Source organism: Apus apus, chromosome 5 (genome assembly GCF_020740795.1).
Source record: "Apus apus isolate bApuApu2 chromosome 5, bApuApu2.pri.cur, whole genome shotgun sequence".
Lineage (NCBI taxonomy): Eukaryota > Metazoa > Chordata > Aves > Apodiformes > Apodidae > Apus > Apus apus.
This window is the reverse complement of record NC_067286.1, coordinates 15,610,564-15,637,486: the sequence shown is the minus strand read 5'-3', so window position 1 is coordinate 15,637,486 and position 26,923 is coordinate 15,610,564. Positions and strand designations below refer to the sequence as shown.

At 46.6% G+C, this 26,923-nt stretch overlaps 1 protein-coding gene across 1 annotated transcript in view; it reads left to right on the top strand.

The window, feature by feature from the left end:
* The first annotated feature begins 542 nt into the window (after positions 1-542).
* SLC22A18 (solute carrier family 22 member 18) overlaps positions 543-26,923 on the top strand; it is a 67,084-nt gene continuing 40,703 nt past the window's right edge. Inside the window, exons 1-4 of the mRNA XM_051622105.1 lie at positions 543-1,031; positions 2,891-2,988; positions 8,280-8,425; positions 9,197-9,329. Of these exons, the coding sequence (XP_051478065.1) occupies positions 849-1,031; positions 2,891-2,988; positions 8,280-8,425; positions 9,197-9,329 (560 nt within the window). The 5' untranslated portion in view covers positions 543-848. The remainder of the gene's footprint in view (positions 1,032-2,890; positions 2,989-8,279; positions 8,426-9,196; positions 9,330-26,923) is intronic.

The following is a 26,923-nucleotide window of genomic DNA, read 5'->3' as shown; positions in this document are numbered from 1 at the left end:
ACTTCCAGGCTTCAACAAGTAAGAAAACAAACAAATAAACCCCAAAGGAAACAGACAAACAAATAAAACCCTAAGTAAACAAGCAAGCAAACAAACAAAACTCCCAAAGGTCAAATGAGTCTTGTTTATTTAATTCCCCAATTTGTAGTCATATTTGCAAGGATTTAATGCTTTTTTTGGTTTTGAAATGTTTTTTGGCATTGGCTGATAATTCGTAGTCACAGTGGAGTCACATGTGAACAGTTGCTAATTCAATCTCTATAAATTTGCAGCACGTTAGAGGTGTTGATGAGAGTGACTCTAACTGCATGTAAGACCAGTGCTTGTTCCAGGATCTGTATAAATCTACTGCAAGAAGCACGAGGACTTGGAAATAGCTGTTCTGATGTGAGCTTCACTGGCAACCCCTGAAAATACAATCTAAGTGCATTTCATGAATCATTAAAACAGCCATTTCTTCTGAGCCACCAGAGGCAAGAAGAGTGAAAGAAATTAAACAGTTAAAAAGTTGGTCACGTGCTTTTGTCTGGGGCAATGTTCACTTTCACCCTAAGCAGGTCTTTTACTGATGATCCTTGAAGCAATGACCCCACCTGGGACAAGGCTGAAGAAGGAGATCCATGATACCGTGCCTGTTTACCTTTGAACCAGCCTGGCAAGTAAGGCAAGGGGAGGAAAAAAAACCAAAGAAAGGAAAAATCAATCCTCAGCTCACTGACTCAGCACCTTTCACACTGTAAGCTTTGAACTGTAAACACAGCTTCTGAACCTTCCCTATGCTTCACGTTCCCTGCTAGAAAGCATTTTTGTGCCACTTCTCAGCCTGTCAGCCTGCACTAAGTTACTCCATGAGCACCATGAATGCAAAAACCAGCACTGGAGGTGAGGAAGAAGCCCCAGGAATGAGGAGCAAGACCCTGGAGGAGAGCAGCCACTCAGGGGAGATCAAGAGAGGACAAGTGATCCTTGTTGCCTACCTGATTACAACCCTAGAAATGACCTTCCTCTTCATGCAGATGGGAGTCATGCCTGTGAGTATGGGTTGTCCTGCTTCACAGCACATCTTGCTTTCAATGCCAGGCTACATAATTTCCAGGAAAGTCAGAAGAGACTTTCTAGCAGGAGAAAGAAAAGTGTATTCCTACCTAGGAGGCAAGCTAGGACTGTGTTCAGGGAATGCCCATGCAGTAGAAACTGGTTTATTTGTACTGCAGTAGCACCTAGAGCCCTTTCCTGGCCTGATGGCTTTGGGTGAAGCTGATGTAGTTCATGTCTTCTTGCTTGCAGTGGGAAAGTGACCAAACAAGCAGGCAGCAGGAATCAGAGATTTCAGATCAGAGATTGGTTTTCTGAGGGTGTAATAAACAAGCTGTGAGTGGGAGTCATTGCTTCTCACCTACTGGACTCTTTCTTCTGGTTGATAACCTATTTGGTGGAGAATTTTTTTTCTAATAGCCAATCCAAATCTCCCCTTGAGTGACTTGGGGCTGTTTCCTCTCATCCTATTGCTTTTTACCTGGGAGAAGAGGCCAATACCCACCTTGCTACAACTCAGGTAGTTGTAGAGAGTGATAAGGTCTCCCTTCAGCTTCCTTTCCTCCAGGCTGAACAACCCCAGTTCCCTTAGATGCTCCTCATAAGACTTGTTCTACAGACCCTTCACCAGGTGCATTGCACTTCTCTGGAGACACTCCAGCACCTCAATGTCCTTGTAGTGGGGGGCTCAAAACTGAACACAGTACTCAAAGTGCAGCCTCACCAGTGCCAAGTACAGGGGGGACAATCACTTCCCTAGTCCTGCTGGCCACGTTATTCCTGATACAAGCCAGCATACTGTTGGCCTTCTTGGCCACCTGGCTCATGTTCAGCCACCTGTGAACGAACATCCCCACGTCCTTTTCCACCACACAGCTTTCCTGCTCTTGTGAATTCCTTGTGAGCTCCTGCTCTTGTGAGCTATAATTTGCAAGCACACCCCTGTGTCTGGTGAGCCCATGACTTCTGAGAGATCTCTCTGATGGTTTTGTGCCTCCAGGGGCACACTGGTCCCTACTTCTGGGGCTAAACCAACCTGCATTGCCCTGAGCCTGTAGAGAGCCTGTACTTATGAGAGATTGGAGTCGTTGACCACCCATCAATTACAGGGGGTTTGGGGACCTGGGTACAGATCACCTATAAGGGAAGCAGGCAAGATAAGGGCAACTCCACAGTTTCTGAGAGCTGAACCTGACTGAGAGTTTTAAACAACTCCTAGCAGATGACACAAACCAAAAACACTAATCAGAAATAGCTGTCCCTTGAACACACAAATTGTAAATAAAAAACAACCAACCAAAGGATTTGGGCTCTTTGAGGTGTGCATCTGTGATTTTTTGTGAGCTCAAGTTGTGGATGTACCATCAGACTGTAAGTAAAGGTAGTATTTTGCCCATATTGTGCTTGCATTTATTCCATCTTGCTCAATTAAACAATAACTCCAAGACCTTACCACAGTCACCTTCTGGGTGGTGCTCAGGCTGCCTCCCAGTTGTCAGCTCTGGAGGCAGGAAAGATACTTTCTATCTACCTCATCACCCTTAGCAGTAGCTCAGTACCTTCACCCATGTCAGGCTGCAAAGGTAAAGAGTGAATCAGATTTGTCACCTGGTACAAAAGTGATGGTTTTGGTCACATCCCCACTGATCTTCATGAGTGGATGGTGTGGGATAGAAGCTTCGGGTCATTATTAAGCAGCCTGTGTCTGACCCAATGACAATTTCATCTGTGGGTATGGGGATCTGTAGGAAGTGTTTGTTTAAAGCTGTGGTTCTCTCCACACAGACATTAAGCTCTTTATTCAGAAATACAGCATGCTTTATTTCCTGTAACCTATTCTTTTTCTTTTTTTTAGTACTTGGCAAAGAGCCTAGGTTTGGATTCAGTAGGGTTTGGCTACCTCCAGACAACCTTTGGTGTCCTCCAGCTTGTGGGAGGTCCCATTTTTGGAAGGTAAGTGAGAACACTTCTCATCACCCTTTTCATAGCTGAAAAAGGCCAGGACTTTTAGTACTTTAATAAAAAACAGTTAGTTCTGGTTCGTGGTCCTGTTGAAATGTCTGAAGATTTCATAAATGGGCAATGGGAAAAGAAATACTATAATTAGAAACACCACAATGTAGAAGCAGCCTTTGTATTAACTTAGCTATGTTTTAATGACACACATTTAAGTGTAACAATATACTGGAAACAGGCTTAAACCATCACAGTCCTCAGAGCCCATGTCCTAATGGCTTAATCCTGCAAATGTTTTATAGCCATGTGTAATTCTAGAAATGTCTAGTGACTGGGAAACCTAAAAAGAGAGGGTATTTATTGATGTTAAGTAGAGCTATCAATTAAAATAATAGCAGGTCACATTATTTCTACAGCTGAATCTCACTGTGACTACATCAGTGTTTAATACAAAGCTCAACTCGATTGAATCTTTAAGAACTGAATAATCTATAAGCTTATTTATCAAAATCAGAGTGGAAAAGATTCAGGTTTTCTGCCTCTTTACCCCATGGGACATGTGCTGCCTTTCCTATTGAAATGTAAACAGGGCAAAAAAAATTCAAGAGAATTGGAGTGGGAGAATGCATTCCCAAAAAGCAGAAAAAAAAATCAAAAGAGAAGTGTAACCCAGTGATAGCAAACTAAAATGAAGCTGAGAAAATCTAGCTTTTCTCTTTGGTCCTGATACTATCAACAAATAAACGGATACAGAGTTGGTGGGTGCTGCAGTGCTCCTACGTGGGATTTACCATTCTGGTTGATGGGTTGTGAGCTTTACAGGATCCTCTGGTGCATCCTCACTAAAAGCCCTTGGACACTACCATACTGCAAATTTTAAAATTAATAATAGTGATATTAAATTCTCCAGTGCAGCTTAGAAGAAAAGCGTTCCTAAGAACGGAGATGCTGCAAGAGGCCCAGTTTGAATGCTTTTTTCTATTAATATACAAAACTAGAGTAATATTTCTGCTCTGGATCTGATGCCATCTGAAATCTGGTTTTCTTCTGTGCACGTGTGTGTCATTCACTAATGTCCAGAAGAGATGCTGAACTGAGGGAAAATGGCAACACAGAATCCATCTGGATCTGGACTCCCACTGGTGTAGATGGAACAATATACACATATTGTCAGATTGATGGCAAAATTTGCAACGCAAGTTTGAGATAAAAAGATGCATGGCCACATCTTTTATAGCCAAGGAATCAGGCCAAGCTAACATGGGTTCAGGAAAGGCAGCTCCTGCTTGACCAACCTGATTTCCTTCTATGACCAGGTGACCCACCTAGTGGATGGAGGAAAGGTTGTGGTTGTTGTCTATTTGGACTTTAGTAAAGCCTTTGACACCATCTCCCACAGCATTCTCCTGGAGAAGCTGGCAGATCATGGCAGAGACAGGTGTACTCTTTGCTGGCTGAAAATCTGACTGGATGGCTGAGCCCAGAGAGTTGTGGTGAACTACACCACAACTGTTGTGTAAGTTGAAGAAGAGCGGCTGGAAAGCTGCCCAGCAGACAAGGACCTGGAGGTGCTGGTTGACAGCCAGCTAAACTTGAGCCAGCAGTGTACCCAGGTGGTCAAGGAAGGCCAACAGCATCCTGGCTTGTATCAGAAATAGTGTGGCCAGCAGGAGTAGGGATGTGATTGTGCTCCTGTACTCAGAACTAGTGAGGCCCTACCTTGAGCACTGTGTTCAGTTTTAGGCCCCTCACCTCAAGAAGGCCATTGAAGTGCTGGAGTGTGTTCAGAGAAGAGCAATGAAGATGATGAAAGGTCTGGAGAACAAGTTCTATGAGGAGAGGCTGAGGGAACTGGGATTGTTTAGTTTGGAGAAGAGGAGGCTGAGGGGAGACCTTATTGCTCTCTACAACTACCTGAAAGAAGGTTGCAGTGAGGTGGGGGCGGGCCTTTTCTTCCAAGTGAAAAATTATAAGACTAGAGGAAACGGCCTGAAGTTGTGCCAGGGGAGGTTTAGATTGGATATTAGGAGAATCTCTTCACTGAAAGAGTAGTCAGGCACTGGAACAGGTGGTGGAGTCACCATCCCTGGAGGTATTAAAAAAAGGTGAAGATGTGGCACTTCAAGACATGCTCTAGTGGGCATGGTGTTTGTTGTTTTGGGTTTTTTTTCTGGGTTGATGGTTGAACTCGGTGATCTTGGAGGTCTTTTCCAACCGTGACAATTCTGTGATTCTGTGAGGCTGCTTTGACCTCAGGGTAAATGTAGATAAAGAGAAAACGGGACGGAAGGGGATAAGGGAGAGAAAAATGCATAGCTTAGGTGAGTTTTCCTTGTTGTTCTTGCTTGATGCTCCTAAACACCCATGATAAGATGAAACACTGAATTTACTCTTAAGTAACAAAACCAAAAAAGCCCTGGACTATGTAGTGAATCATGGTCTTCAGGTTGCAAAGAGCTAATATAAACTTCCCTGGCTTCCATGTAAACAGCAAAGTTTTGACCTCAACACAAACCTCTTTAATTACTTATGCTTAGCTTTGTTTGTAGACCAGTCTTGGCATTTTGGGGCAGTTGTTTCTTTTAGTGTACACAGAACTAATTGCTATGCAAAGTAACATTTATCTGCTAACTGTAATATCATAGAATCATTAAAGTTGGAAAAGACCTTCAAGATCATCAAGTCCAACTGTCAGCCCTACGCTCCATGACCACTAAACCATCTCCTGAAGCATGTTTTGAACAACTCTAGGGATGGTGACTCCACCACTTCCCTGGGCAGCCTGTTCCAATGCCTCAGCACTCTTTCTGTGAAGAAATTTTTCCTAATATCCAAACTGAATCTCCCCTGGTGTAACTTGACCCCATTTCCTCTTGTCCTATCACTAGTCACCAGGGAAAAGAGGCCAACAGCTGTGTCACCACAACCTCCTCTCAGGTAGTTGTAGAGAGCAGTGAGGTCTCCCCTCAGCCTCCTCTTCTCCAGGCTGAACAGCCACAGCTCCCTCAGCCTCTCCTCATAAGACCTGTTCTCCAGACCCCTAATCAGCCTAGTTGCCCTTCTCTGCACCCTCTCCAGCACCTCAATGTCCTTCCTGTACTGTAGTGCCCAGAACTGCACACAGTGCTCGAGGTGCAGCCTCACCAAGGCCAAGTACAGGGGCACGATCACCTCCTTGGTCCTGCTGGTCACACTATTCCTGATGCAGGCCAGGATGGTGTTGGCCTTCTTGGCCACTTGGGCACACTGCTGGCTCATGTTCAGCTGGCTGTCAATCAACACCCCCAGGTCCTTCTCTGCTGGGCAGCTCTCCAGCCACTCCTCCCCAAGCCTGCAGCCCTGCTGGGGGTTGTTGTGGCCAAAGTGCAGGACCTGACATTTGGCATTATTGAACCTCACGCCATTGGCTTTGGCAGAGCAGTGTCATCTGCAAACTTACTGAGGGTGCACTCTATCCACTCATCCAAATCAGCAATAAAGATGTTAACCAGGAGCAGCCCGAGCACTGAGCCCTGGGGAACACCACTTGAGACCAGCCACCAACTGGATTTAACTCTGTTCAACACAACTCTTTGGACCCAGTCATCCAACCAGTTTTGTGTGCACATCCAAGCCAGCAGCAGCCAGCTTCTCTAGGAGAATGCTGTGGGAAACCTTGTCAAAGGCCTTGCTAAAGTCAAGGTAGACAACATCCACAGGCTTTCCCTTGTCCAATAAGCAGGTCACCCTGTCATAGAAGGAGATGAAGTTAATCAAACAGGACCTGCCCTTCATGAGCCCATGCTGACTGGGCCTGATCACCTGGTTGTTCTGCATGCACTGCATAATGGTACTCAGGATGATCTGCTCCATCAGCTTCCCTGGTACTGAAGTCAGACTAACAGGCCTGTAATTTCCTGGATCATCCTTCTATCCCTGCTTGTATATGGGGGTTACATTGGCTGATTTCCAGTCTGCTGGTACCTGCCCAGTCAGCCAGGACTGCTGGTAAATGATGGGAAGTGGCTTGGTGGGCACCCCCTCCAGCTCTTTCAGCACTCGGGTGCATCCCATCCAGCCCCACAGATCTGTGCATATCTATGTGATGCAGCAGGCCACTGACCATCTCCTCCTGGATTGTGGGGGGACATTCTGCTCCCAGTCCCTGCCCCCCAGCTTAGGGAGTTGGATTCCCTCTATATAAGTGGTGCTGTTACTAAAGACGGAGGTGAAGAAGTCATTAAGCACTGTGGGCTTTTCCTCATCCTTTCATCACTATGTTTCCTCCTGCATCAAATAGGGGACGGAGGGTCTCCCTGATCTTTGTTTTGTTGTTAATATATTTATAGGAACTTTTCTTGTTATCCTTTACAATAGAGGCCAGATTAATTTCTAGCTGGGTTATTCAGTAAATTGAAGTAAAATGAAGGAAGGAGGAATTGGAGTGAAAAACTCTACGGCCTAGTTTATGGTAATCTTGTCCCAGTTGCTCAGAACCCTTTCTGTGGTACACCCAGACCTTGTTCAACATAGTTTGCAAAGTATCTTGGAGTTGAATAAAACCCAAACCAAAACTTCATCTGGCTATTTTGGTTTCTTTCCACAAATAAAAGCAAATTTGAGTTACTATTGTGAAGTCTTTATTGAACTTAAATAGAAAGCTGGCTATTTATTTTCTTTAAGTGGTGCTGCACGAGAAATGTTGCTTTGAACATCCTCTAAAAAGACATTGGAATAACTTCTGTTGCCATTGAACCTGAAATGCCTGATCTGAACCAACTCTAAGCATTGCAAAGTAAATTTTGAGGGTGCTCTGTGCTGTGATAATACTGAAGGATTTGCTGAGCTGCCATAACTGCTTCTGCCAGTGGCTGATCTTTAGCAGCTCTGAGATAAATCACTTTTATTCAGCAAAATGCCAGTGGAAGGGACTTAAGCAAGCATGTGTCATTGTGTGCTTATATGAGGTCTGGAGACAGGACAAGTGGTGGCAGCTGTCCAAGCTCCTTCCTCCTCTTAGGAAAGCTTCCAATTTGGGGGGGTTTGTTTTGAGTGTAATTGGTTTTTTTTGCTAGGTGAAGTTTTGTATTGCTGATAGTCAGCAGTGAAGAGCAGTTATCCAGTGCCGGGCTCCTCTGAGTATCTAATCCTCTTTTGAGACCAGAGCACTTCTGAGAATCTGATCAGCACTTCCTGTGACAGAAAAATGAGAGTGAGATGGCCATGCACCTCCACCCACCCGAGTGCAGCACACTTGTAACAGCCAGCATAGTCACACTGCTGACACACATGTACCTTTTCTGTACCAGGTTTGCAGACCAATTTGGGACCCGAGCTGCCTTAGTTCTCTCCTGTGCATCTGGAAGTGCCTTCTTCCTGCTCATGTCCATCTCCACCAGCATCCCCCTCCTCTTTCTCTCTAGGCTGCCAGCAGTGTTCATGCATGGGCTACCAGGTAAGGTTGGTCAGAGCTGGGTGACTTTCCAAATTGCATTTATTGCCTGATTCCTCTCTTTTTGCTCATGTTGACGGAAGTCAACAAGCTCAACAGAATGAAGGAAGGCAGAAGGAACATTTCATGGTTATCACAGGTGAAAGACTGAGAACATGAAGCAGCAGGTATATTGGTTATGGGAAGCAGCAGGAAAGCAAGGCCAGGTAGCCTGTAGCCCCAGGTTCATCCTTGTGTATGTTCCTCAGCAAATTTACTGGACTTCACTATCCAGATACAGGTGATGAGTACTTGCTGGCTGCAGTGCTATCCCAAACTTCTCAGCTGATTTCTTGCAACCAGGATGTTTTGTCAGAGAGCTTTTCCCTTTCTCCTTGTTAAATGAACATATTAGTCCAAATGTTGGTTACAAAAACACCTTCTGTTACCCATCAAGCTGTTCTGCTTTAGTTGGCCTTTCCTAGATGTTTCCAGTATAATCCATACAGCAGCCTTCAGCTACCAGAAGTCAATGTAACTCATGCAAGAGGACTCAAGTTGATAGAGTTTTAAGCCTCCTCTCACCACTTGCAAAGTAGTTTATCTGAGTGGTTTGAGCCTTTTGTTTCCTACAGCTGATGGGCTGAACCAGTTCCACTCTGTGGTGTGTATGAGCATTTGCCCTGGGGTTGCAAGGACCATTTTGTGGCAGGCACTGCTTCTGTGGCCTAAAGATTTATACCTGTTGCTCAGAACCCATGGCAAGCTTCTTTCAAGTGATTTGTTTCCCTGCAGGTGCTCAGAAGCTTATTACAGACCTGACTTCTCCTTCTCAACGCGCTGATGCTTTGGGGAAACTGGGTCTTTGCTTTGGAGTAGCCATCATCATTGGCTCTGCCCTGGGAGGTGTCCTCTCCACCAAATTTGGGTGAGTGGCTCCTTTGTTTGCTGTTGGTGGTGTTGCAAATATTGAGAGAGCAGCTAAGGATTGTTTTGCTCCCTGCCAGCATTTAGTGATATCTTACTGCTGGTGGCAGTAGAGGATCATACCAGAACTCAACATTTCTGCTTTCCATACCTCTACAAAGAACTACTCCCACTGTTTTTCGAGTGACCTTGTTAAAAATCTCATTTTCTTTCTATCTAAGTTGATATAAAAACAAACTGAAGTGAGAAATTGAGTCTGTCTGTCTCCTGGTTGTCTTCTCTTTGGAGCTGAGTGTGCTGAAAAGCAGCACATATTCCATCACTTGCTTTTAAGAAACAGGGTCGAGCAACTGAGAAATGGAAATCGTGAGCACTGTGAAACTTGTGGGAAAATCAGTAGGCTTGGGGATGCTCAGTGAGCATAAGACCCCGGGAAAGGAGAAAGGAAGTTTAGGACAGTGAGAGGAAAAGAGTGAGGAGGTCTAGCCCTGTCACAGCAAGATGAAGCACATGCCTGCCCCTTCCCTGTGTGCTCTCCACAGCCTGGCATGTCAAAGCAGGCTGCCACTTTCTCTTGTGTGCTGCAATACGAAAGAAATGCCTGATTTTACTGAATTCACTGGTCTCTGTTCCCTCTTAGTAAAGGAAGTGAGGTGTGTCAGAGACCTTTGCAGGCAGGGAAGTGCTGTAATCTTTATGGAAGATTCCACAGCTTTTCTCTGGAGAGGGGGAAAAAAAAAATATCCCTTGTGAACTTTTCAGTGTTTCTGTTTCTCTAATTGCTTTATTATGGACACTTGCTTCTGCAGATTCGGGTCAGAATGGAAAGGACTTTTTTCAACCTTTGCAAGCATTATGGCTGCTCTACAGCATTGGGGAGAGGTTAAAAATCCTTAGGGGAAGCTCCAGCTTTCAGGAACTGGGCTTGTCCTGGAAGGGATCAGTGTTGCTGGCAAGTGTCAGTGTCCATGACGTGTCCCTGCAAGCATCCTGTCACCATCACAGCAGCCCAGGGCCACCCTACCATCCCATGCACCAACTCCCTTCATTTGTACAGCACTGGTAGCTCATTAAATGATTTCTTCCCGAGCTTAAGGCAGCCAAACCAAATAACCTTGATTTTTTTCATTATCCTTTTCCAAGTGCCATAAGCACTGCAGGGCTATGACACCTGGGCATTTTGCATAGTGCACATTCAGTTAAGGTGTTGGGCATCATGCATTCTTCTCTGAACCCTGTTGTGTGACCACATGCATTCAGGTGCTGCAGTGATGCTTCTTTGCATCTCAGCTCTCTGTAAACTTTAACTAGAAGACTTTAGCCTTGCCACCTTATGGAGTAGCCCTTGAAAATTCTGTTTGCTGCTGAACCTTGGCAATGTTGGGCTAAATTAACTGCTGCAGAAAATCTCAGGAATTTTATTCCTCTCACTTGAAATTTGTAGTTGGTGCCTGTTCTGTGTTGGCTTAATTGGTCTGAGGCTGGCTAGGAAGTTCTGTTTTGTAGTTGTTGTGTGTTTAAATAAAATGAAAATCAGGGATGTACATATTAATTAATTCCGGATTTAAAAGTATTTATAGATGTTGCTGCTAGAGTGACTATTTTATTAATTAGTATTGTTTTTCATCAAATATGGTGACTGGATTGTCTACAAGTAAAGGTTACCTCAGTTCTCAGCTCAATCGTTGGTTGTATGCCCATATTTCAACATCAACACCTAAGCAGCATTGCTACCTAACAAAAATTCATCTAGTTTCACTTTCCAGTGTGTGCATCAGTCGCTGGTTTATAGAAAAATCAGTAGTGGGAGAGAATTCACTGTTTCAGTTAATTAGTTAGAGACATTTGAGTGCAGTCAGGCTTTTGGATGTCAGGGCTTGGTGCTGCCAGTCAACAAGATGCTGCTGGACTCCCCAGGTTGCTGCTTTCTTGGAAAATTTCTGGCCCTTAAATTTTGTGCCTGCAGTGTAACACAGACAAGTGAATGTTGCCTGTAATTTTAGGAAAATAAGGGACTTCCATCTGAAAAACTACATAGCTTTTGACTTTCCTATCGCAGGGGCTGTTTTCCTTGCATCCAGTGGAGGGCAGCTTCGGCTTGTAGCTCGTGCCTGGCTGCAGGAGCAGCCAGTTTGGGGCTGCTCTTCTGTCCCAGAGCAGGGCTGGGAAAAGCAGCCTGTCTGCCGACAGCATTGGGTTTTCTCCAACACTGATTTGTGCATCCCTCTGGAAGGATAGTAGGCATTCCCATTAACAAGGGACAAATCCTAGCGTCTTGGCCCGGCCCTCTGACCACCCTGACATGCAGAGTTGAGTTGATTTTATGAACAGCAGCTCCAGGCTGAAGGACTGCACAGGGGTGTTTGGCAGCCACTCTGGCTGAAGCGAAATCCTGCCTTTGCTCTGATGCCGTACTTAGCTCCTCTGCCAAATTTCTGTGGAAAGACTGGAGGAGCAATCCACTAACTTTCAGTGTTTTGGCCGGGGTCGATGGTGAGTGGTAATTCAGCTCTGCAAGCAGATGAAGACACTCTGTGCCATGAAACAGCCCCCAGTGCATCTGCAGGACCTCTGGCTGCGCCTGTAGCACTGAACGGGAGGGAAAGGAGTGGGTGTTGCATTACGGACATACCGAGGCTCTCTGATGCTGTTGCTCTGTTCCACAGATTGGCTGTTGGTCACCCCTCCCTGTTTCCCACGTTTGTACAGGAAGGCTTCAGCTGTACTTGGAGCTGTAAAATCACTTCAATTTTTTTTCATAGGAAAGTGACTCAATCTCCTTCCTTTGGGGAAAAGAAGAAAAACAACAAACCCCAAGCACAAACATTTCTGCCATGTCATGGAAGAGCAAAGCTGAAGATTTCTGTCCACTCTGCATTCTTTACTCTCCCTGACTACAACGCTGGCTAGCATTCCCCAACTGTTGTTGACAGCATTGTTCATACAAGAGAGGGAGCACCAATCAGACTTAGTTCCTCAACAGATGTAATTTTTGTATCATTGCACTGTATTGCACTTACCACTTATGTACTTGACCTAAAGAGCTGGTCTGTTGTTGTCTTCGTTGTTGGAATAATATTTCTCAGCTTTTATTTATAAAGGGAGTCCCAGAGAAGTTGAATTGTTTGTTCTGATTTGTACAGGATATTTTTGCTGCTGGACCCCAGCTCTAAGGTGTAGCTACCAGCTCCAGCCCTTCTTCCTCCTGTCTCTCAAGTACTACACTTTCCCTCCATGTTTTCTCAAACTTTGAAGCTGTAGCAAAGGAATTGTGACTTTTAGTCAAACCAGAACATGTTTCATCTCTGAAATATGGCTTGGCTTTTGTAAATCAAGGCTTGCCAGCTGGCTTCACCCTACCAAATGTAATTGCTGGAGACCTTGCTCTTAATATGTAGCCCTGGCCACTCACCTTTGTACAATCAGCGTGTACAGCTGTGAATAAAATGCTTTATATGGGCAAGGTGATGGTCAAGCAAACTTACAACACCTGAAGAACAGGTATAAGCCAATTTATTATCAAAAGCTGTAGTAAACTTAATCATTTGGAAAATGTTTTCATGTTTGTATACTTTTTTTTTTTTACTTTTTTTTTTTTTAATTGGTGTTTTCTGGTCATTGATTTGTTGGATCAGGATTGTGGATATAAAATACCTAGCTTGAAAATAACTCCTGTAGTTCAGCTGAAATCTCCAGATTCTCAGTGAGTCTACAAACTCCATCACAGCTCATTCTCAAAAGGTAACTAAGAAAAGGAGCTCTCTTTGCTCTCTGCACATGTTACCCCTTGACCCCATATACTTACTGGAAAGCTGTTAGGGGACCACAGGCTGCAGGTGAGAGTGTGCCATGTACCCCTGGAGAGAAATTACATGGTACTTGTAGTAGGCTTTTGTGGCACTGCTGTGGGTGAAGAGTGAAAAAAGAAGGCTGGATTAGTCTTCAAAAGTGGGAAGATGAGCCTAGGTAGCTAATTAGAGAGATGTCATCCTTTCTTCTGGGTCTATGATTAATTGCATTTGGCTTCTTTCTTCTTTCTTTCTAACAAGGACATACAGAAGCTTTGCTGCATGACCCAAGATTTGTTTGCTTTCTATGGACAAGGAGAGGTTTCTTCATTTTAGTGACTCAGCTTTAGGCTTAAATCTCTTGGAGCAATTATTCTTTTGAACTTGGGATTTTCCTGGCCAAACCCCTTTGGTCTCTTACTTAATATTATTACAGCAAGCTTTGGGGATAGCTTTTTTTTCCCTGGCTGTGCTGTTAACCTTCTTCCTTAGGGGGAAAAGAAGAAGCTTGTTCGCCCGGAGTAGAGAATAGCATTTATTTTCAATAAACCATTTGAACAATGTCCTCTGGCAGGGAATTTCTCATTGCTTTGCAGCAGAGTGGAAAGACTGTGGGTGTTGAAAGGGCTGAAGGTTGGGAGCTGGGAAGGCGGGTGGGAACATGGCAAAGGGTGAGAGGGTTGCACTCTGCTTCGGGACAAAGCAGGACATTCTACTGCCAGGAGCTGCTCCTGCTCCCTTCCAGTAGAAACTGGTATTTTTCTGCCTGGGATGGTGTCGATAGGCCAAGCAGCATGGATTGGTGGTGCTGGTACAGGCATTGCTTTGTCCTTTGTATCAAGGGACTTTGCAGAGAGGGAGGTAGTCTCTGCTTGCCATTAAGTCACCCATGAGCTGCAGTGTGGTCTATCACCATCAGTCAAGTTCTGTGGTGCTGTGGGAGAGCTGGGGAGAGGATAGCAAACAGGCTGTTTGTCCAGGAGCTAATGGATTATAGAAGATACAGAGGGCCTCATTTGGGTCCTTTTGGGAAAAAAAAAAAAAAGAAACAAGATTCAGAGATTCTTTTTCTCGTTTACTTTGCATGACAACAACCTTAGTATTGGAAGCCATGTTCCCAAAGATTGTGTCTTTAAGGTCTGTGTTAACTGGGTCTGGATGGAGCATCATGCATCTCATCCCTCCACAACTTGTCGGATCAGAGATCCGGTCTAGGCCACTTTTCTTCTTTCCTCCACCCCCAGCACCAAAGCTTTCTAGTTCTGATGACTTGTTTAACCTATTCTTGAACCTGAGAAATGTCTCAGTGCACTTTGGGTGGAGTTCACCTAACCTTAGACATCTACAGTGAAGACAGCTACACCTAAAATTTGCTGTTCAGGTTGATGGTGAGGCACAGGCACCTTTACATCACCGTTTACCTCCTAATGAAGCAGGCCTGAAACACCTCAGGCAACAGTCTGCTCGCAAGCTTTCTGCTTGCTTAACATCAAAGTCCCAAAGCACTAGCTCTGGCCATCAGCACATTGTACCTGTGGTCACAGTCCTGGAGTTCAATCCTGAATCATGAATATAAACCAGAATTCACCAGGATGCAGGTTGTGAGCAATTTCTCGGGTCTGTGCTGCCTTCATGCAACACAGAGGTCTGCACCAAGACTGAGCCAAGCCCTTCTTCCCTACAAACCTCTACCTGATACCACCTACTGCTCCTAGGCCATCAATTTTAGATTTGGGTCCACTGGCTTTCTCATATTTATGCTTTGGAAGACCACACTGACAGTGAAAAGGTGCCCTCATTTCCCCTTTGAACACCTTCAGGGAACCTGTCTCTTTCATCCCTTCCCTCCAACCTCTGGTCTGAACTTCCATGGAAGGAGGCATGATAATGGGGCTGAAAGCTCCTCTTTGGTCCCATAGGTGGGGCCCTTTCCCAAGGGAGGAAGAGAGGGGTTCAGAGCAGGAGCCCACAGCGCATGGGAGAGCCCATGCCTTGTGGCTGCCCTCAAGGGCTGCCCTCCTGGTCAGGAGCTCCCCATTTTCCTTCAGAACACTGATTCCAACTTAGCTTTCTGCAGGGATTTGGTGAGAGGGCTGTGAGCATGGCTGTGCTGGCTCTCAGAAAGTGTCCACCTGCCCCTTCTCCCCACAGCACCCTCCTGCCTCCCAGGCACCTCTGCCCTTTCGGGTTATCTGCTTCCTCTTCCCAAGGAAGCTGTGATGTAAAGGCATTGAAAAAAAAAATAAAATAAAATGGGAGAAAGTATCCAGAACTTGCTCATGTGGCTGGTTTGTGCTGCTTGAACGGAGAACTGAGGTTTGGGGGCTGTGGGAAGTTGCCTTGCGCCCGAGCCACGGGAGGAGGGACTCCTGGTATGGTTTGCCTAGTGTGTCCCTCTGTGGGTTGACAGCAGTTACCCCAGCACAGACAGACAGGAAATCCAGGAGTGGGGGGAAATACCTCTGGGGGAGCTAAGGAAACGTCCCTGCTGCCTTCTCGAGCTTTCATCGTGCCTGTGGGCTGGGGGAGGCTGCCCTGCCCCTCCGCCCCGCGCCTGCAGCCAGAGAGCGAGGGGGCGGCAGAGGAGCGAAACCCTCTTTTCGCACCCGCGGTGGCTAGATCCCAACCAACAGCCCGTGTCTGTGTGCGCTGCTCCCTCTGCTCAGCTCCTGGGAGTGCTGGAACACCGCAACCCCGGCGGAGGGCTTGAAGGTGCCGGGTTTCCGCGCAGCGCCCGCCCTGCCTGGGCGGTGGTTGGCGGAGCTCCTGCCAGGCTGGGTCGAGGTGGGGGCTGATTTTACTTGTCAAGCCTGACTTAACGGCCCCAAGGAATAAATGTAAAAAAAAAAAAAAAAAAATGGCCCCGGGGGAACAAAGCCCGAAAACTGGAATTGTATGGAAAGGCACAAGGTGTTTTGGGCCCGGCCTCACTAGCACAGGCAGAGCTGGGGGGCTGAATGTGACCCTCGCCGGGCGGGTTGCATAATAAGACAGTGTCTGCTCATGGCTCCCTGGAGCTTCATCTGCTCTTCCCACACCCGGAATATTGCATGACTGGGCAGCAAATTCAGCAGTATCACTGGGGATAGAAATCTGGGGAAATACTGTTCCCTTTGTTAACAGAAAATAGAAAGCAGAGAATTGGCTGTAGTTAAGTCCCTGAATTGGGATTTGGGACTTGGCTCTGCCATGATTTTCCTGTGATGCAAATAAGTTGTCCCACCCCTCTGCACTGGTGTTTCTTATCCATAATACAGGGCAATACATTTATAATATTGCTGTTTAGACTACACAGCCTTTGGATTGCAGACTCTCTATCACAAGATATGCTCATGCAAATATCTACCACCCTGGGGGAAATGCATCCAGTTTTTCCTGGATATATCTTCTTCAGCTCCTGGCATCCTGGGCAGGCAGTCTTTGTGAGCATGCTTCCTATCCCATTTTTTGGGGGTTGTTGCTTTTTTTTTTCCTTTGCTTTTTAAAAAATGTTTCTCAAAAGCAGTAGAAAAAAAACAAGCTCAGCCAGCCCTAGAGCTAGTGGTGGGGGAGTCCCAGAGGATGGGAGCTGAAGTGTAGGGCTGCAGAGCTTAGTCCAGCAAGAGTTATCAGAAGGACCTGGAGGGCAACATGGGGTGGCATGGCCTTCCTCTAGTCGTCCACATACATATTTATATGGACAGTTCTCTCCTTTATGTGTCTTAATCCTTTAGGTCTCCTAATCCTTTAGATTTAAAGGGTCATGCTTATGTTTCATTCTGATCTGCTTCACTGAAGGAAACCAGCCTTGTGGTGAGCTTGGGGGAGGAAGGATGTGGTGTTTGTGTGGGAGGGACTATCAGACAAGTAAGGGAAGGAAGGTCAGGACGAACAGAAATGTGCAGATTTGGCATGTGAAGGGTGGGCTGGGAGGAGTTAGTGCTTTGGGAGCTGAGGGAGAGAAGCTCTGCAGCAGAAAGGCTTAGTGCTTTTAGGTTTATTGGGGCACCTGGGGCAGCCAGATGGGGACACTGAAGGAGCTTGGTTCCAAAATGGATCTGCACTTGTGATGGGGGGAGGAAAGGTGATGGCACATCCACTACTGCTCTCCCCTGGTTTTCGTCCTGCCTGAAAGAGGGCTGCTGTAGAGGATAGGTGGAAAAGCAGCCCTTTTGGAGGAGTTTGGAGCTAGGCATTAAACCCTTCTCAGTGCTACTCTTGGCCTTTGCTTCCTGATGAATGGGACAAGTGGGAGGCTGTCAGGTGGATTAGGAGGTGCAAGACCTTGTCATCACAGGGTGCCAGTCCACTGTGGGCCTAGGTGAAGGCCAGGCTGCTGGATGGAGTGCACAAAAAAATGCACTTCTTGTGACACAAAAAAAAAGTCTTTTTGTGACAGAAAAAGAGTGTGACCTTTACATGAACTGTACCAGCTTCCGCAGCCCCACCCAGGGTTTTTGTTTCATTGCAGCCTCTTTATGAAACCCTGCTCACAGCCACTCTGCCAGCCAGCAAGGGCCAAAGGTATGTGAAGCATCCAGGCAGGGAAAGCAGCCAGAGGGCTAAGCAGTTTCTGAATGGCCATCTCCAGGCTAACCCCAGCACTTGCTGGGGCTTGTCTCTTTAACCTGACAAATCACAGGTTATCACAGCCAAGGGAGAAGGTATTTCCAGCATCAGGAATGTTCTCTGTAGCATTCAGAGTGCTCCCAACCGCTGGGGCTGAGCCCCGTGCTGTGCTGAGTGGTGCAGCAAATGCCTTTGAGCACCACTGGCAAGCAGAGACACTGATCCAAGAGGAGGGAAATGCTAATGGTGTGACCTGAGAGGCCGGACACTGCAGTGAGGATCTGTCAGTGCACGAAGCGTGGCACTGTGTGTGGAGCCGGCAGTGGGGCTGTGCCCTAGCACCTGCAGAAGCACTCCCAGTTTGCCCAGCTGGTGCTTGCAGGGGGCAGGGCAATATGCCCTGTAGGGTTGTATCCCAACTTGGAGGGTATGGAGCTGCAGCTCTGGAGGTGTAGCATGTCTCATTGTAATTAACTATTGCTTAGGAGGTGGCTTGGATGCTCTGGGACTGACACAGACCCTACACATTCATTAGAATAACTTGCTTTCCTTTACAAAGGTGCTAGGGGCTCTACTCAGCTCTCCAACTCTCCTCAAAAGCAGAAGCACAGCAATCTGGCTTCCCAAAAGAGGCTGGGATTTTCATTCAGACTCCCACCGGGAGAAGTCTAATGAGGATTTTCAGAGGGTAGGAATTTAGCACTTTTGAAAATCTGGTCTGCTTAGGGTAGTTCAGGACCTGAAAACATTCAGTATTTTTCAGCATCTGAGATTTTCTAGTTTGCGTGTTATTATGGCAATCGTTGCTTCAATTTTAATTTATTTTTCTTGATGGAGAAGGAATTATGCCCCTAATCCTTTGTGGTCTGTATGCAGTTTTAACTTTCTCAGTCTTGCTAAGTGTTTCTTTATTCCCTGATATTCTAGGCTGAAACTTTTTGCCTAATTACTTCTTTACAAAACTCCACTGTGGATCCTTTTGAAATACGCACCCTCTCTATTTTTATGGGATTTGGTTTATACCCCAGGGTATGTGTTCTGAGCTATATTGAAGTAACTGGAAAAGTTTCCTTTGAATTTGGTTTTAAATCAAGCTCTGGGTAGAGAAATTTGTAGAGGAAGGAAGGAAACCTCCAGAAACCTAAAGGAGTCCTGCAGGATATTTCTTTTAAAAAGCCAAATAATTAGAAACCCCCTTCGAAAAGCCATCTGGGGAGCATGTGAGCAATGGCAGGAGGCCAGAGTCTGACATGCTGTTCTCAGACTTTAAAAAAAGGGGGGATGAAAGACAGTAATGATTATTAAAGCTGAGGATGTTCATGTGTCAGATGTTTAAGGTTGCTTCCTACAGAAGCTTACAAAGGCTCTTTCCTGACATAAAGCTATATAACAGATTATCTGTATTTTGTGTGATATGAGTTTCTTCCCCCTCCCCTTTCTGACTGTCCAGACACAGTGGGATATGAGACAGATGATGGATCAGTTCTTCTGGCAGATGTTTTCCGGTGTAGTCTTGGATGTTTCCCAGTCTTCCAGGAATTACTTTTCATGACAGGGAGAGAGCTACTTCTAGATGGACCTATTGATGTTCAAGGCCAAGTGCAGGGACCTGCACCAGGGTCAGTGCAACCCCAAGCACAAACACAGGCTTGGGGGAGAATGGCTAGAGAGCAGTCCTGAGGAGAAGGACTTGGGGGTGGTAGTTGATGAGAAGCTCGACATGAACCAACAGCATACACTGGAGCCCAAAGGGCCAATCACAATCCTGGCCTGCATCAAAAGAAGTGTGGCCAGCAGGGCCAGGGAGGTGATTTTGCCTTGGTGAGACCACACCTGGAGTGCTGTGTACAGCTCTGGAGCCCTCAGCATACGAAAGACATGGAGCTGTTGGAGAAGATCCAGAGAAGGGCCACAAAGATGATCAAAGGGCTGGAGCACCTCTGCTATGAAGACAGGCTGAGAGAGATGTGGCTGTTCAGCCTGGAGAAGAGAAGGCTCCAGGGAGACCTTATAGCACCTTCCAGTACCTGAAGGGGCTTTTCACTGGAGAGAGCAGTGATAGGACAAGGGGTAACAGTTTTAAACTGAAAGAGGGGAGATTTAGGTTAGACGTCAGGAAGAAATTCTTCACCATGAGGGTAGTAAGGTGCTGGAACAGGTTGCCCAAGGAGGTTGTGGAAGCCCCCTCCCTGGAGGTGTTTAAGGCCAGGTTGGCTGAGGCTTTGTGCAGCCTGGTCTAGTGGGAGGTGTCCCTGCTCATAGCAGAGGGGTTGGAACCTGATGATCTTTAAAGTTCCTTCCAACTTTAACCATTCTATGCTTTAGGGAGGAGGAGTCTGTGATTGATGGCACCAGGCTCACGCCTCACACTACACCCACACGTGTTCTCATTGCATGTGATTACACAGTCTGGGATGTCTAATTACCTGATTATAATCTGTCCATCCTACCAAAAGTTGCTTCATTTTGGTTTTGCCTGGATGCTGTGTGGCAAGTCCTTTTCAGACTTAGTCTCTTGGCCCTTGAAGGATTCATAAAGCTTTTCCTGTGCTTTGAAATAAAAAGTCTGATTTTTTTTTTTAATTGCTCTATTTCTTAGGGATGGAGATTTAGCTGTGTCAGGGAAAAATTTGCAAAGATAGAAAAAGTACATCTGTGATGCTAACCTGCTCTGAATAGCAGTGGAGCTACATTGTTCAAAAGGTTTCCAAAACACAAACACTGCCTTGACTATTACAGCATCCAATGGGAGCAAGTCCCATTTGCCCTTCTCCAGCTGTGCCAGTTCATCCCATTCTGTGCTGGTGAGAGGCTGGGTGCCCACCAGGAATGGGAAGACAATCAAGAGCCACATGCCTAACAGGACTCAAGTTCAGATGATGCAAAAGTGACTGCCAAATATCTACCAAGAATAGTCCAGCTAGGAGATCAGGCCTTGCCTATCTGCAGATCTTCCCCGAGAGGGGGGTGGCACTGGGTAACGTCAGCACTGCATGAGGGGGAAGTGCAGGAATGCAAGTGATGGGCTGTAACAGGGCAGTGAAGCTGTCTGACAGCACATGTGGGCACTCTCTCATGGTGGATGAGGATCTATTTCTGGACTTTGGAAATGAGCCATCCAAAAGTAAATGTTTAGTCAGCCTTGCAAGCTGTCTGAAATGCATGACGTGCCTGTAACAGTGTGGTTTTATGGGGATGGGGCTGACCTTTCTTTGCCAAATGGGCAAAGAAAATCTACATTCTGAAGAGATGATAAAGTGTGAGTAAAGTTTAGTTTTCTGTCCTAGAGAGCTGAGCTGTAAGGGAGAAAGGGGAGTCTGCCACTTCTGCAAGGATTCATAAAGGACAAGGGGGCTTTTCCTGCCATGGAGGTTGTGCCCCTCAAAACAAGCCGTAACTCAGGATTTAGCACAAAACCCAGGGGCACTGTCAGTGTTTGCCTTGCAGACATGAGTGCTGTTGCAGCAGGTTTCTTGCTTTGGTCAGAAACTGTAGCCTGCAAGGACAGGGAGAAGGGAGTAGAGTGGAAAGTAGAGCTTGGTCACAGGGCTGGGGATGCCATGGCTGCTGGAGCAAATGGGGACATGCCATCAGATACCAAATGGGCATCTCCACGTCGCACCGTGAGTCTAGGGTTGTGCTGCCAAGGGCCTTCAGCTAGCTCTGGAGTGGGGCTGAATGGGCCCCCAGGGAAGCACTGGGCAGTGTGGGGTGAGAGGGACACAGGGCACCAGCAGCCAAGTGAAATGGCTTGGCCAAAACCCAGTTGAGAGTAGGAAGCCAGACGTCCAGGCTTTGGCTATTAAAGACCTACAGTTCAGACTGTGTGATGGTTGGGTCCAGGCCCTGGGTTTCAGCTCATCTGGGAGAGGAGTGAGCTACAAAATGTGGATCTGGGTTCAGGTTACAATTCTGCTCCCCAGGGCTATTCCAGGTGTTCAAATACAACTTTTGGCACAGGCCCATCTCTAATTAGGCATATTCTTTAAAAGTATTTTCCTTCCTCGGCTCTTGTGCTCTTGGCTTGTCTCCACTAGCCCTCCTTGCTGCACTAGAGCACAGTTTGCTGGTTATATTAATTGGACTGTTTACACACCTGGCTTCCTGCAAGAATAGACACCTAGCTCCTTCTTTTGAAAAGTCTAGCCCAGAGGCTGTAAACAAGAATTGTGCTATGTCTGGAAAAGCTGAACTGCTGCTTATCTGTACTCCCTTGGGCTGTGGGAGCAGCAGCAGCTGCAGACATGGGTCAGTTGAGCATGGAAACCAGCTTGCACACTCTTCCCACCCATCCTGTCATCCCGCCTGGCTCAGGTCCTCCAGCAGCTGAGGAACCACTTTCTCCTCTGCAGGGTTATTCCCTTTTATTGTGATGGTGATGGGCAGGCCCCCACCTGGCATTTGGGTCAGCTCAGATGCATATTTTGTCTCGTGTATCAAAGCTGTGAGTGTCATTCTGGAGTTATGTTCTGTGCAGAATTGCTGATGGGACCTTTCCTCTCTTTTCATGGCTTTGCCTTTCAAGATTAGTTTCTGTCCAAGCTCTTCAAAAGCAGTGGTGGGTTCTTCAACCCCTGTAGTGTTCTAATCATGGCTGAGGAGCATCTTTCATATCCCATTGTGTGTCTCAATGAATGATCGTGGGAAAAGGTTGGTAAGGCTTGTGTGGTGTGGATCAAATGAAATGGTCCCTTGTGGTCTCTTTGGGCTTAAAAGATATAAGCATAAACTACTGCCACTGCATAACTTTGATTTCAAGGTATAGGAGAAGCACACAACACAAAATCACATGGATGATAGTGTCAAGGATTCCTGCTTCTGAGCCAGGTAGTTTTGGAAAACCCCACAGAACTTCCTTAGATGCTAAAACAGACCTTCAGACACTTCTGTGGGGTCCTCTTCACACCAGTGTGCACTCTGCTCTGCCTTAAAATACACTGATGTCTTGGACATGCTATCAGCTTCTGAAGCCCACTTATCAGCCTTTGTTTTACTGGGTGCTCATGAGTTTTACTTCGCTGTTTCACTTCTTTGCTGCACATTATGTGAGCTTCATCTGAAAGATAGCAACTAACCTCTTGTCGTGGTTTGGGCCCAACACGACAACAAAGGAGCAGCCCCATGGCTGCTCTTTCAACTCCCCCATACACACACTGGGATGGGAAGGACAAAGCTCATGGGTCAAGACAAAGGACAAGGAGGGTTCTTCACGATTGAGGTCCCGGGCAAAACACTCAACTTGGGGAAAAAAATAATAATTTAATTTCACTAATCAAATACACAGAGGACACAGACAACACAAAGAGCAGAGCTTACATACGTTACCCCCACCCCTCCCTTCTTTCCAGGCCCAAATCACTTTGTTCCAGGTTTCTCTTCCTCCTTCCCCCCAGCGGCACAGGGGGACAGGGGATGGGGTTTAGAGTCAGTTCACAGGCTGGTGGTTCTTGCCACGCCATCCTCCTCAGGAAGGATTCCTTACAGTCGTCCCCTGCTTCCTCATGGAGTTCCTCCCATGGGAGAGAGTTCTCCACGAACCTCTCCTTCATGACTCCATCCCACGAGGTCCAGAGCTGCTCCAGCCTGGGCTTCCCACAGAGTCACGGGTGCTTTGGGAAGAGTCACCTCCCCTGGCGCTGGGGTCTTCCAAAGCTGCATAATCAGAGTCCACTGGCAGCAAATCCACTGGCCACAAAATCCAAGTCCACTGGCCAAGTTCGCCCTTCCTGGTGCCTTCAGGGAATGTTCCACCACGTTCCTCCACAAGTGCAGGACAGCTGCCATCTCACCATTGGTAGCAGGGAAACTTCTGCTTGGGCACCTTCTTCTTCTTCCTCACCAACCACCAGAACCCCTCTCCTTCTCCAGCACAGCTCTTCTCTCCCCAAGTGCCTCTCTGCTCAGGTGTTACAGCAGCTCTTTCATATGTTAATCACAGAGGTGCATCTATTGTCCCTCTAATGGCTCTTTGGCTGGTTTTGGAGCAGCAGGAGCTTCTCAGCTTCTTACCAGAGCCACTGCTGTGGCCCTTCCCCTGCTACCAAAAAAACCACCAGAACAAACCAGAACACCTCTGTGTCCAGCCATGGAGTTGGGAGGGTTGGTGTACTGTGCTGTTGGTGGCCCACAGGCTATGCAGTGTGATGCTGCTGTGCTGGGCCTTGGCATCCTTAACTTTCTGTACTTCTTCAGATTTCCAAAGCACCAGGAAGGCCCCTGGAGGAGTGACCCCAAGGCAGGCCCTAGGGAAGGGCATGCAGATGCCTGGACTGGGAATAGGGAACAGGAAATCAGATGCACCTTAAGGCAAAATTTGCTATCCAAATTCCAGTCCAGCTAGGAATGAAAAGTGCTGTTCCCAAAGCAGTAGGCTGGACTGGAATGGCTCCAACAGACCCCCAGATGCGACACACAGACATCCAGTGGGGAAGCAAAGAAGCCATGATATTAGCTTTGGGGTGCTTGTGCTGTGAAGGAACTCCAGCAACTCCATCTGGGACCAGCACAGGTTCTGATCAGCCAGCAAGCAGTGACTTTGTTGTTGAACTCTATGTTGGCATTGATTGCTGCTTTGGCTGTTGAGTGTTGGTTATGTGCCCTAAGTGTTGTGAGCTGTAAGGGCTGGGAAATCTCCGCTCTGGGATGAGGCCTGGAAGGATGAAGATGGCAGGTGCTTTCATCCAGGCTTGTGTCAAAACCTTTCATAGAGGAAGAGGAGAGGGCTTACGCCACCGTGGCATCATAGAATCACTCTGCTTACCTTTTTACTCCTGCGTAATTGCGCTCCCCTGCCAAAAAAAACAATGGGGCTTTTGTTAGAAATCAGTGGCTGGCTGGATCCTGCGTGAAGCGGCATGACCATTCATGCTGCACTCTGTGCTACTGCTAATGGTATCAAATCAGGCAGGAAATTATTTTTGGAGCAGTGAAGCATGTTGAAACCCAGCAGAAGGCAGCTGTTTGCGTAACCGGAGTTGTGGGAGTGCTGCCTCCCTTGTTGCCAAGCACTTGACTTCCTTTGCCGGTGAGAAACGGTTTCCCTGCTCCCGGCGGTGTGAGCAAACCCCCTTAGGCTTGGGAGGCTGGGCTTGATCCAGCATCCATCATTCCTGTAGCGCCTGCTTCACGGCTCTGAAAGTCTCCAGACACTTTTCTGTGGGGGTCTGAACTAAGTGATTCTGACTCCTTAGATCACTGCTCAGCCCTCTCCTTAAAAACAGACGACCTGCAAAACAAAGGTGTTTTTCCAGAGTTTCAAATGCATTTTGGTTAACTCTCAGCAGGGGTCCACATCTGGCAAACAGTCCGTGCTGGAAGTGAAACATTAGTTCTGCTTCAGTCTGAGCACCTGTGCTGTGTTTTTACATCCTGGCTGAGTTTCTAGTCCTGGTGCAGTGTCCCAGTGGTACCCAGTGTGCTTGGACTGCTTTGCAAGGATGTGTCCTGACACACAGCTTCTCTGGCTCCATTTCAGCAGCTCCCAAGTGCCTAACAGGGGCTTGAGAGGTTTTTTTGGGGGTGGTCTTGATGTGCTGCTGTCTTTTAACTTTCTGGCAATACCATTTGTAATTTTTCTTCCTGCTCTCTAGCTGAATACTGGTGTCCAGGCACCAGCCTTGCCTCTTGGAGGTGCCTGCAAACAGGTTTGTCACCCTGGGTTGTGCTTGGCTCTTAGTCCCTCATCCCACAGCAGAAAGAAATCCCTTCAGTACTATAGCAAAGCATCATGCCTTGTAAAACAGCATTGTTAACATGGGCTGTAAGATTGCATTAGCTGGAAAGAATGAGATAAAACCATGGCTGCTGAGATGGTGCAGATGGGGCTTAAATTCCTGCCCCCAAAATGCAATACTTCTGCACAGAAGGGAAGGACCAAGACGGCGTGGAGAGGTGAAAGCCTCCACAGGGATATAAAGCCTTTTTTGTTTGTGGACTTACTATGTCATCCCTCGGTCATGCAAAAGTCACCCCAGAAGAAAGACTTTTTAACATTGCTGCCTTGTTCTGGAAAAGTCCCTCCCTGATTATTCATGACTGCTGACTCCATCAGCCATGTGCCCCTTTCCTAAAGGCTGTAGGGTGGAAAGAAATTCCCTGACGCAGTGCAAGGCAGGAAGAAATCCAGCGCACCCGAACTGAGTCAGTCAGAAGTATTTACGCCTTTCCAATTGGGTAATTGAGTTGTCCTGCAGCCCAGTTATGGTTAGAAAAAGTGTCTGTCTTGCACTGGGTTGAAGTTTGTTACTGTTAAGTGAACATACACTGGCAGTGAGACCCCAGAGCTGGAGTGATGAGCAGGGTGATTTCCATATTCTATAAAACTCTTGGTGAAGCAGGTTTTAAAACATTTTTTTTAAAAATCTGCTGTTTCATTTTAACCTTTCAACATAAGTGTTTGATGGTTTCTGGATTAATTGGTAGTAGATTATTGGGCTTTTTATTTCTACCTGTCCCATCTATGTCTAGGATTGCAGCTGTCAAATATTTCACAGTCTAGGGCTGTTTAGTGTCTCATTTTTTTAGTTGCAAATCCAATTATTTTCACCTTGCCACTTTAATTGCTCCCTGTGGCATTTTAATGCCACACACCTCTGGTTTGGCTTGATTTGGTTTGGGAGGGAGACAGGATGGGGTGGTTGCATCCTTGGAGACCTCCCAGGTCCAACCCAAGCAGTGTGTACTCCCTGCCCTGCCTTTCAGCTCTATGTCTTTTGTCATGCTAAGCTGACCCTCTATTTGCCTACATCTTTAGTGACCAGATGAAGGGTTTAAAGAAAAGCCATCAAAGCCCCTTGTTTGGTGGCTGCTCTAAAAGGTCCCTCATGCTTTGCCTGCTCCAAAGTCAACCTATGGTCTACAGTGCTTCAGCCCAAATTTATTTGGAACTAAACTGAAGCTTTTATTAAGTTGTACCCCAAATTGGAGTCACATTTCCTGACAATAAAATACTATCCATCCCATAAAATGAATTTAGGATGAGCCTTAGAGGTTAATATTCCTGCAATGCAAAGGAAGGAAGCAGTTGCAGACTTTGAGGAGCAGTATACTAAATTAATCTCAGTTTGAAACCACTAGTGCAAGTCCTGTTTCCTCAGATGAATGCTGTAGTTACATCTGAAGCAGTGCTCTGTTTCTCTGCAGATATTTTACCAAAGGGTAGCTGTAAGGAAGGGTTTAATTTCCTTTGTCGCCTTATCTCTGGGAACCACTTCAGTTCCGTTTCAGTGACGTTTCTGCAAAAAAAGGAGTTTATTGTCTC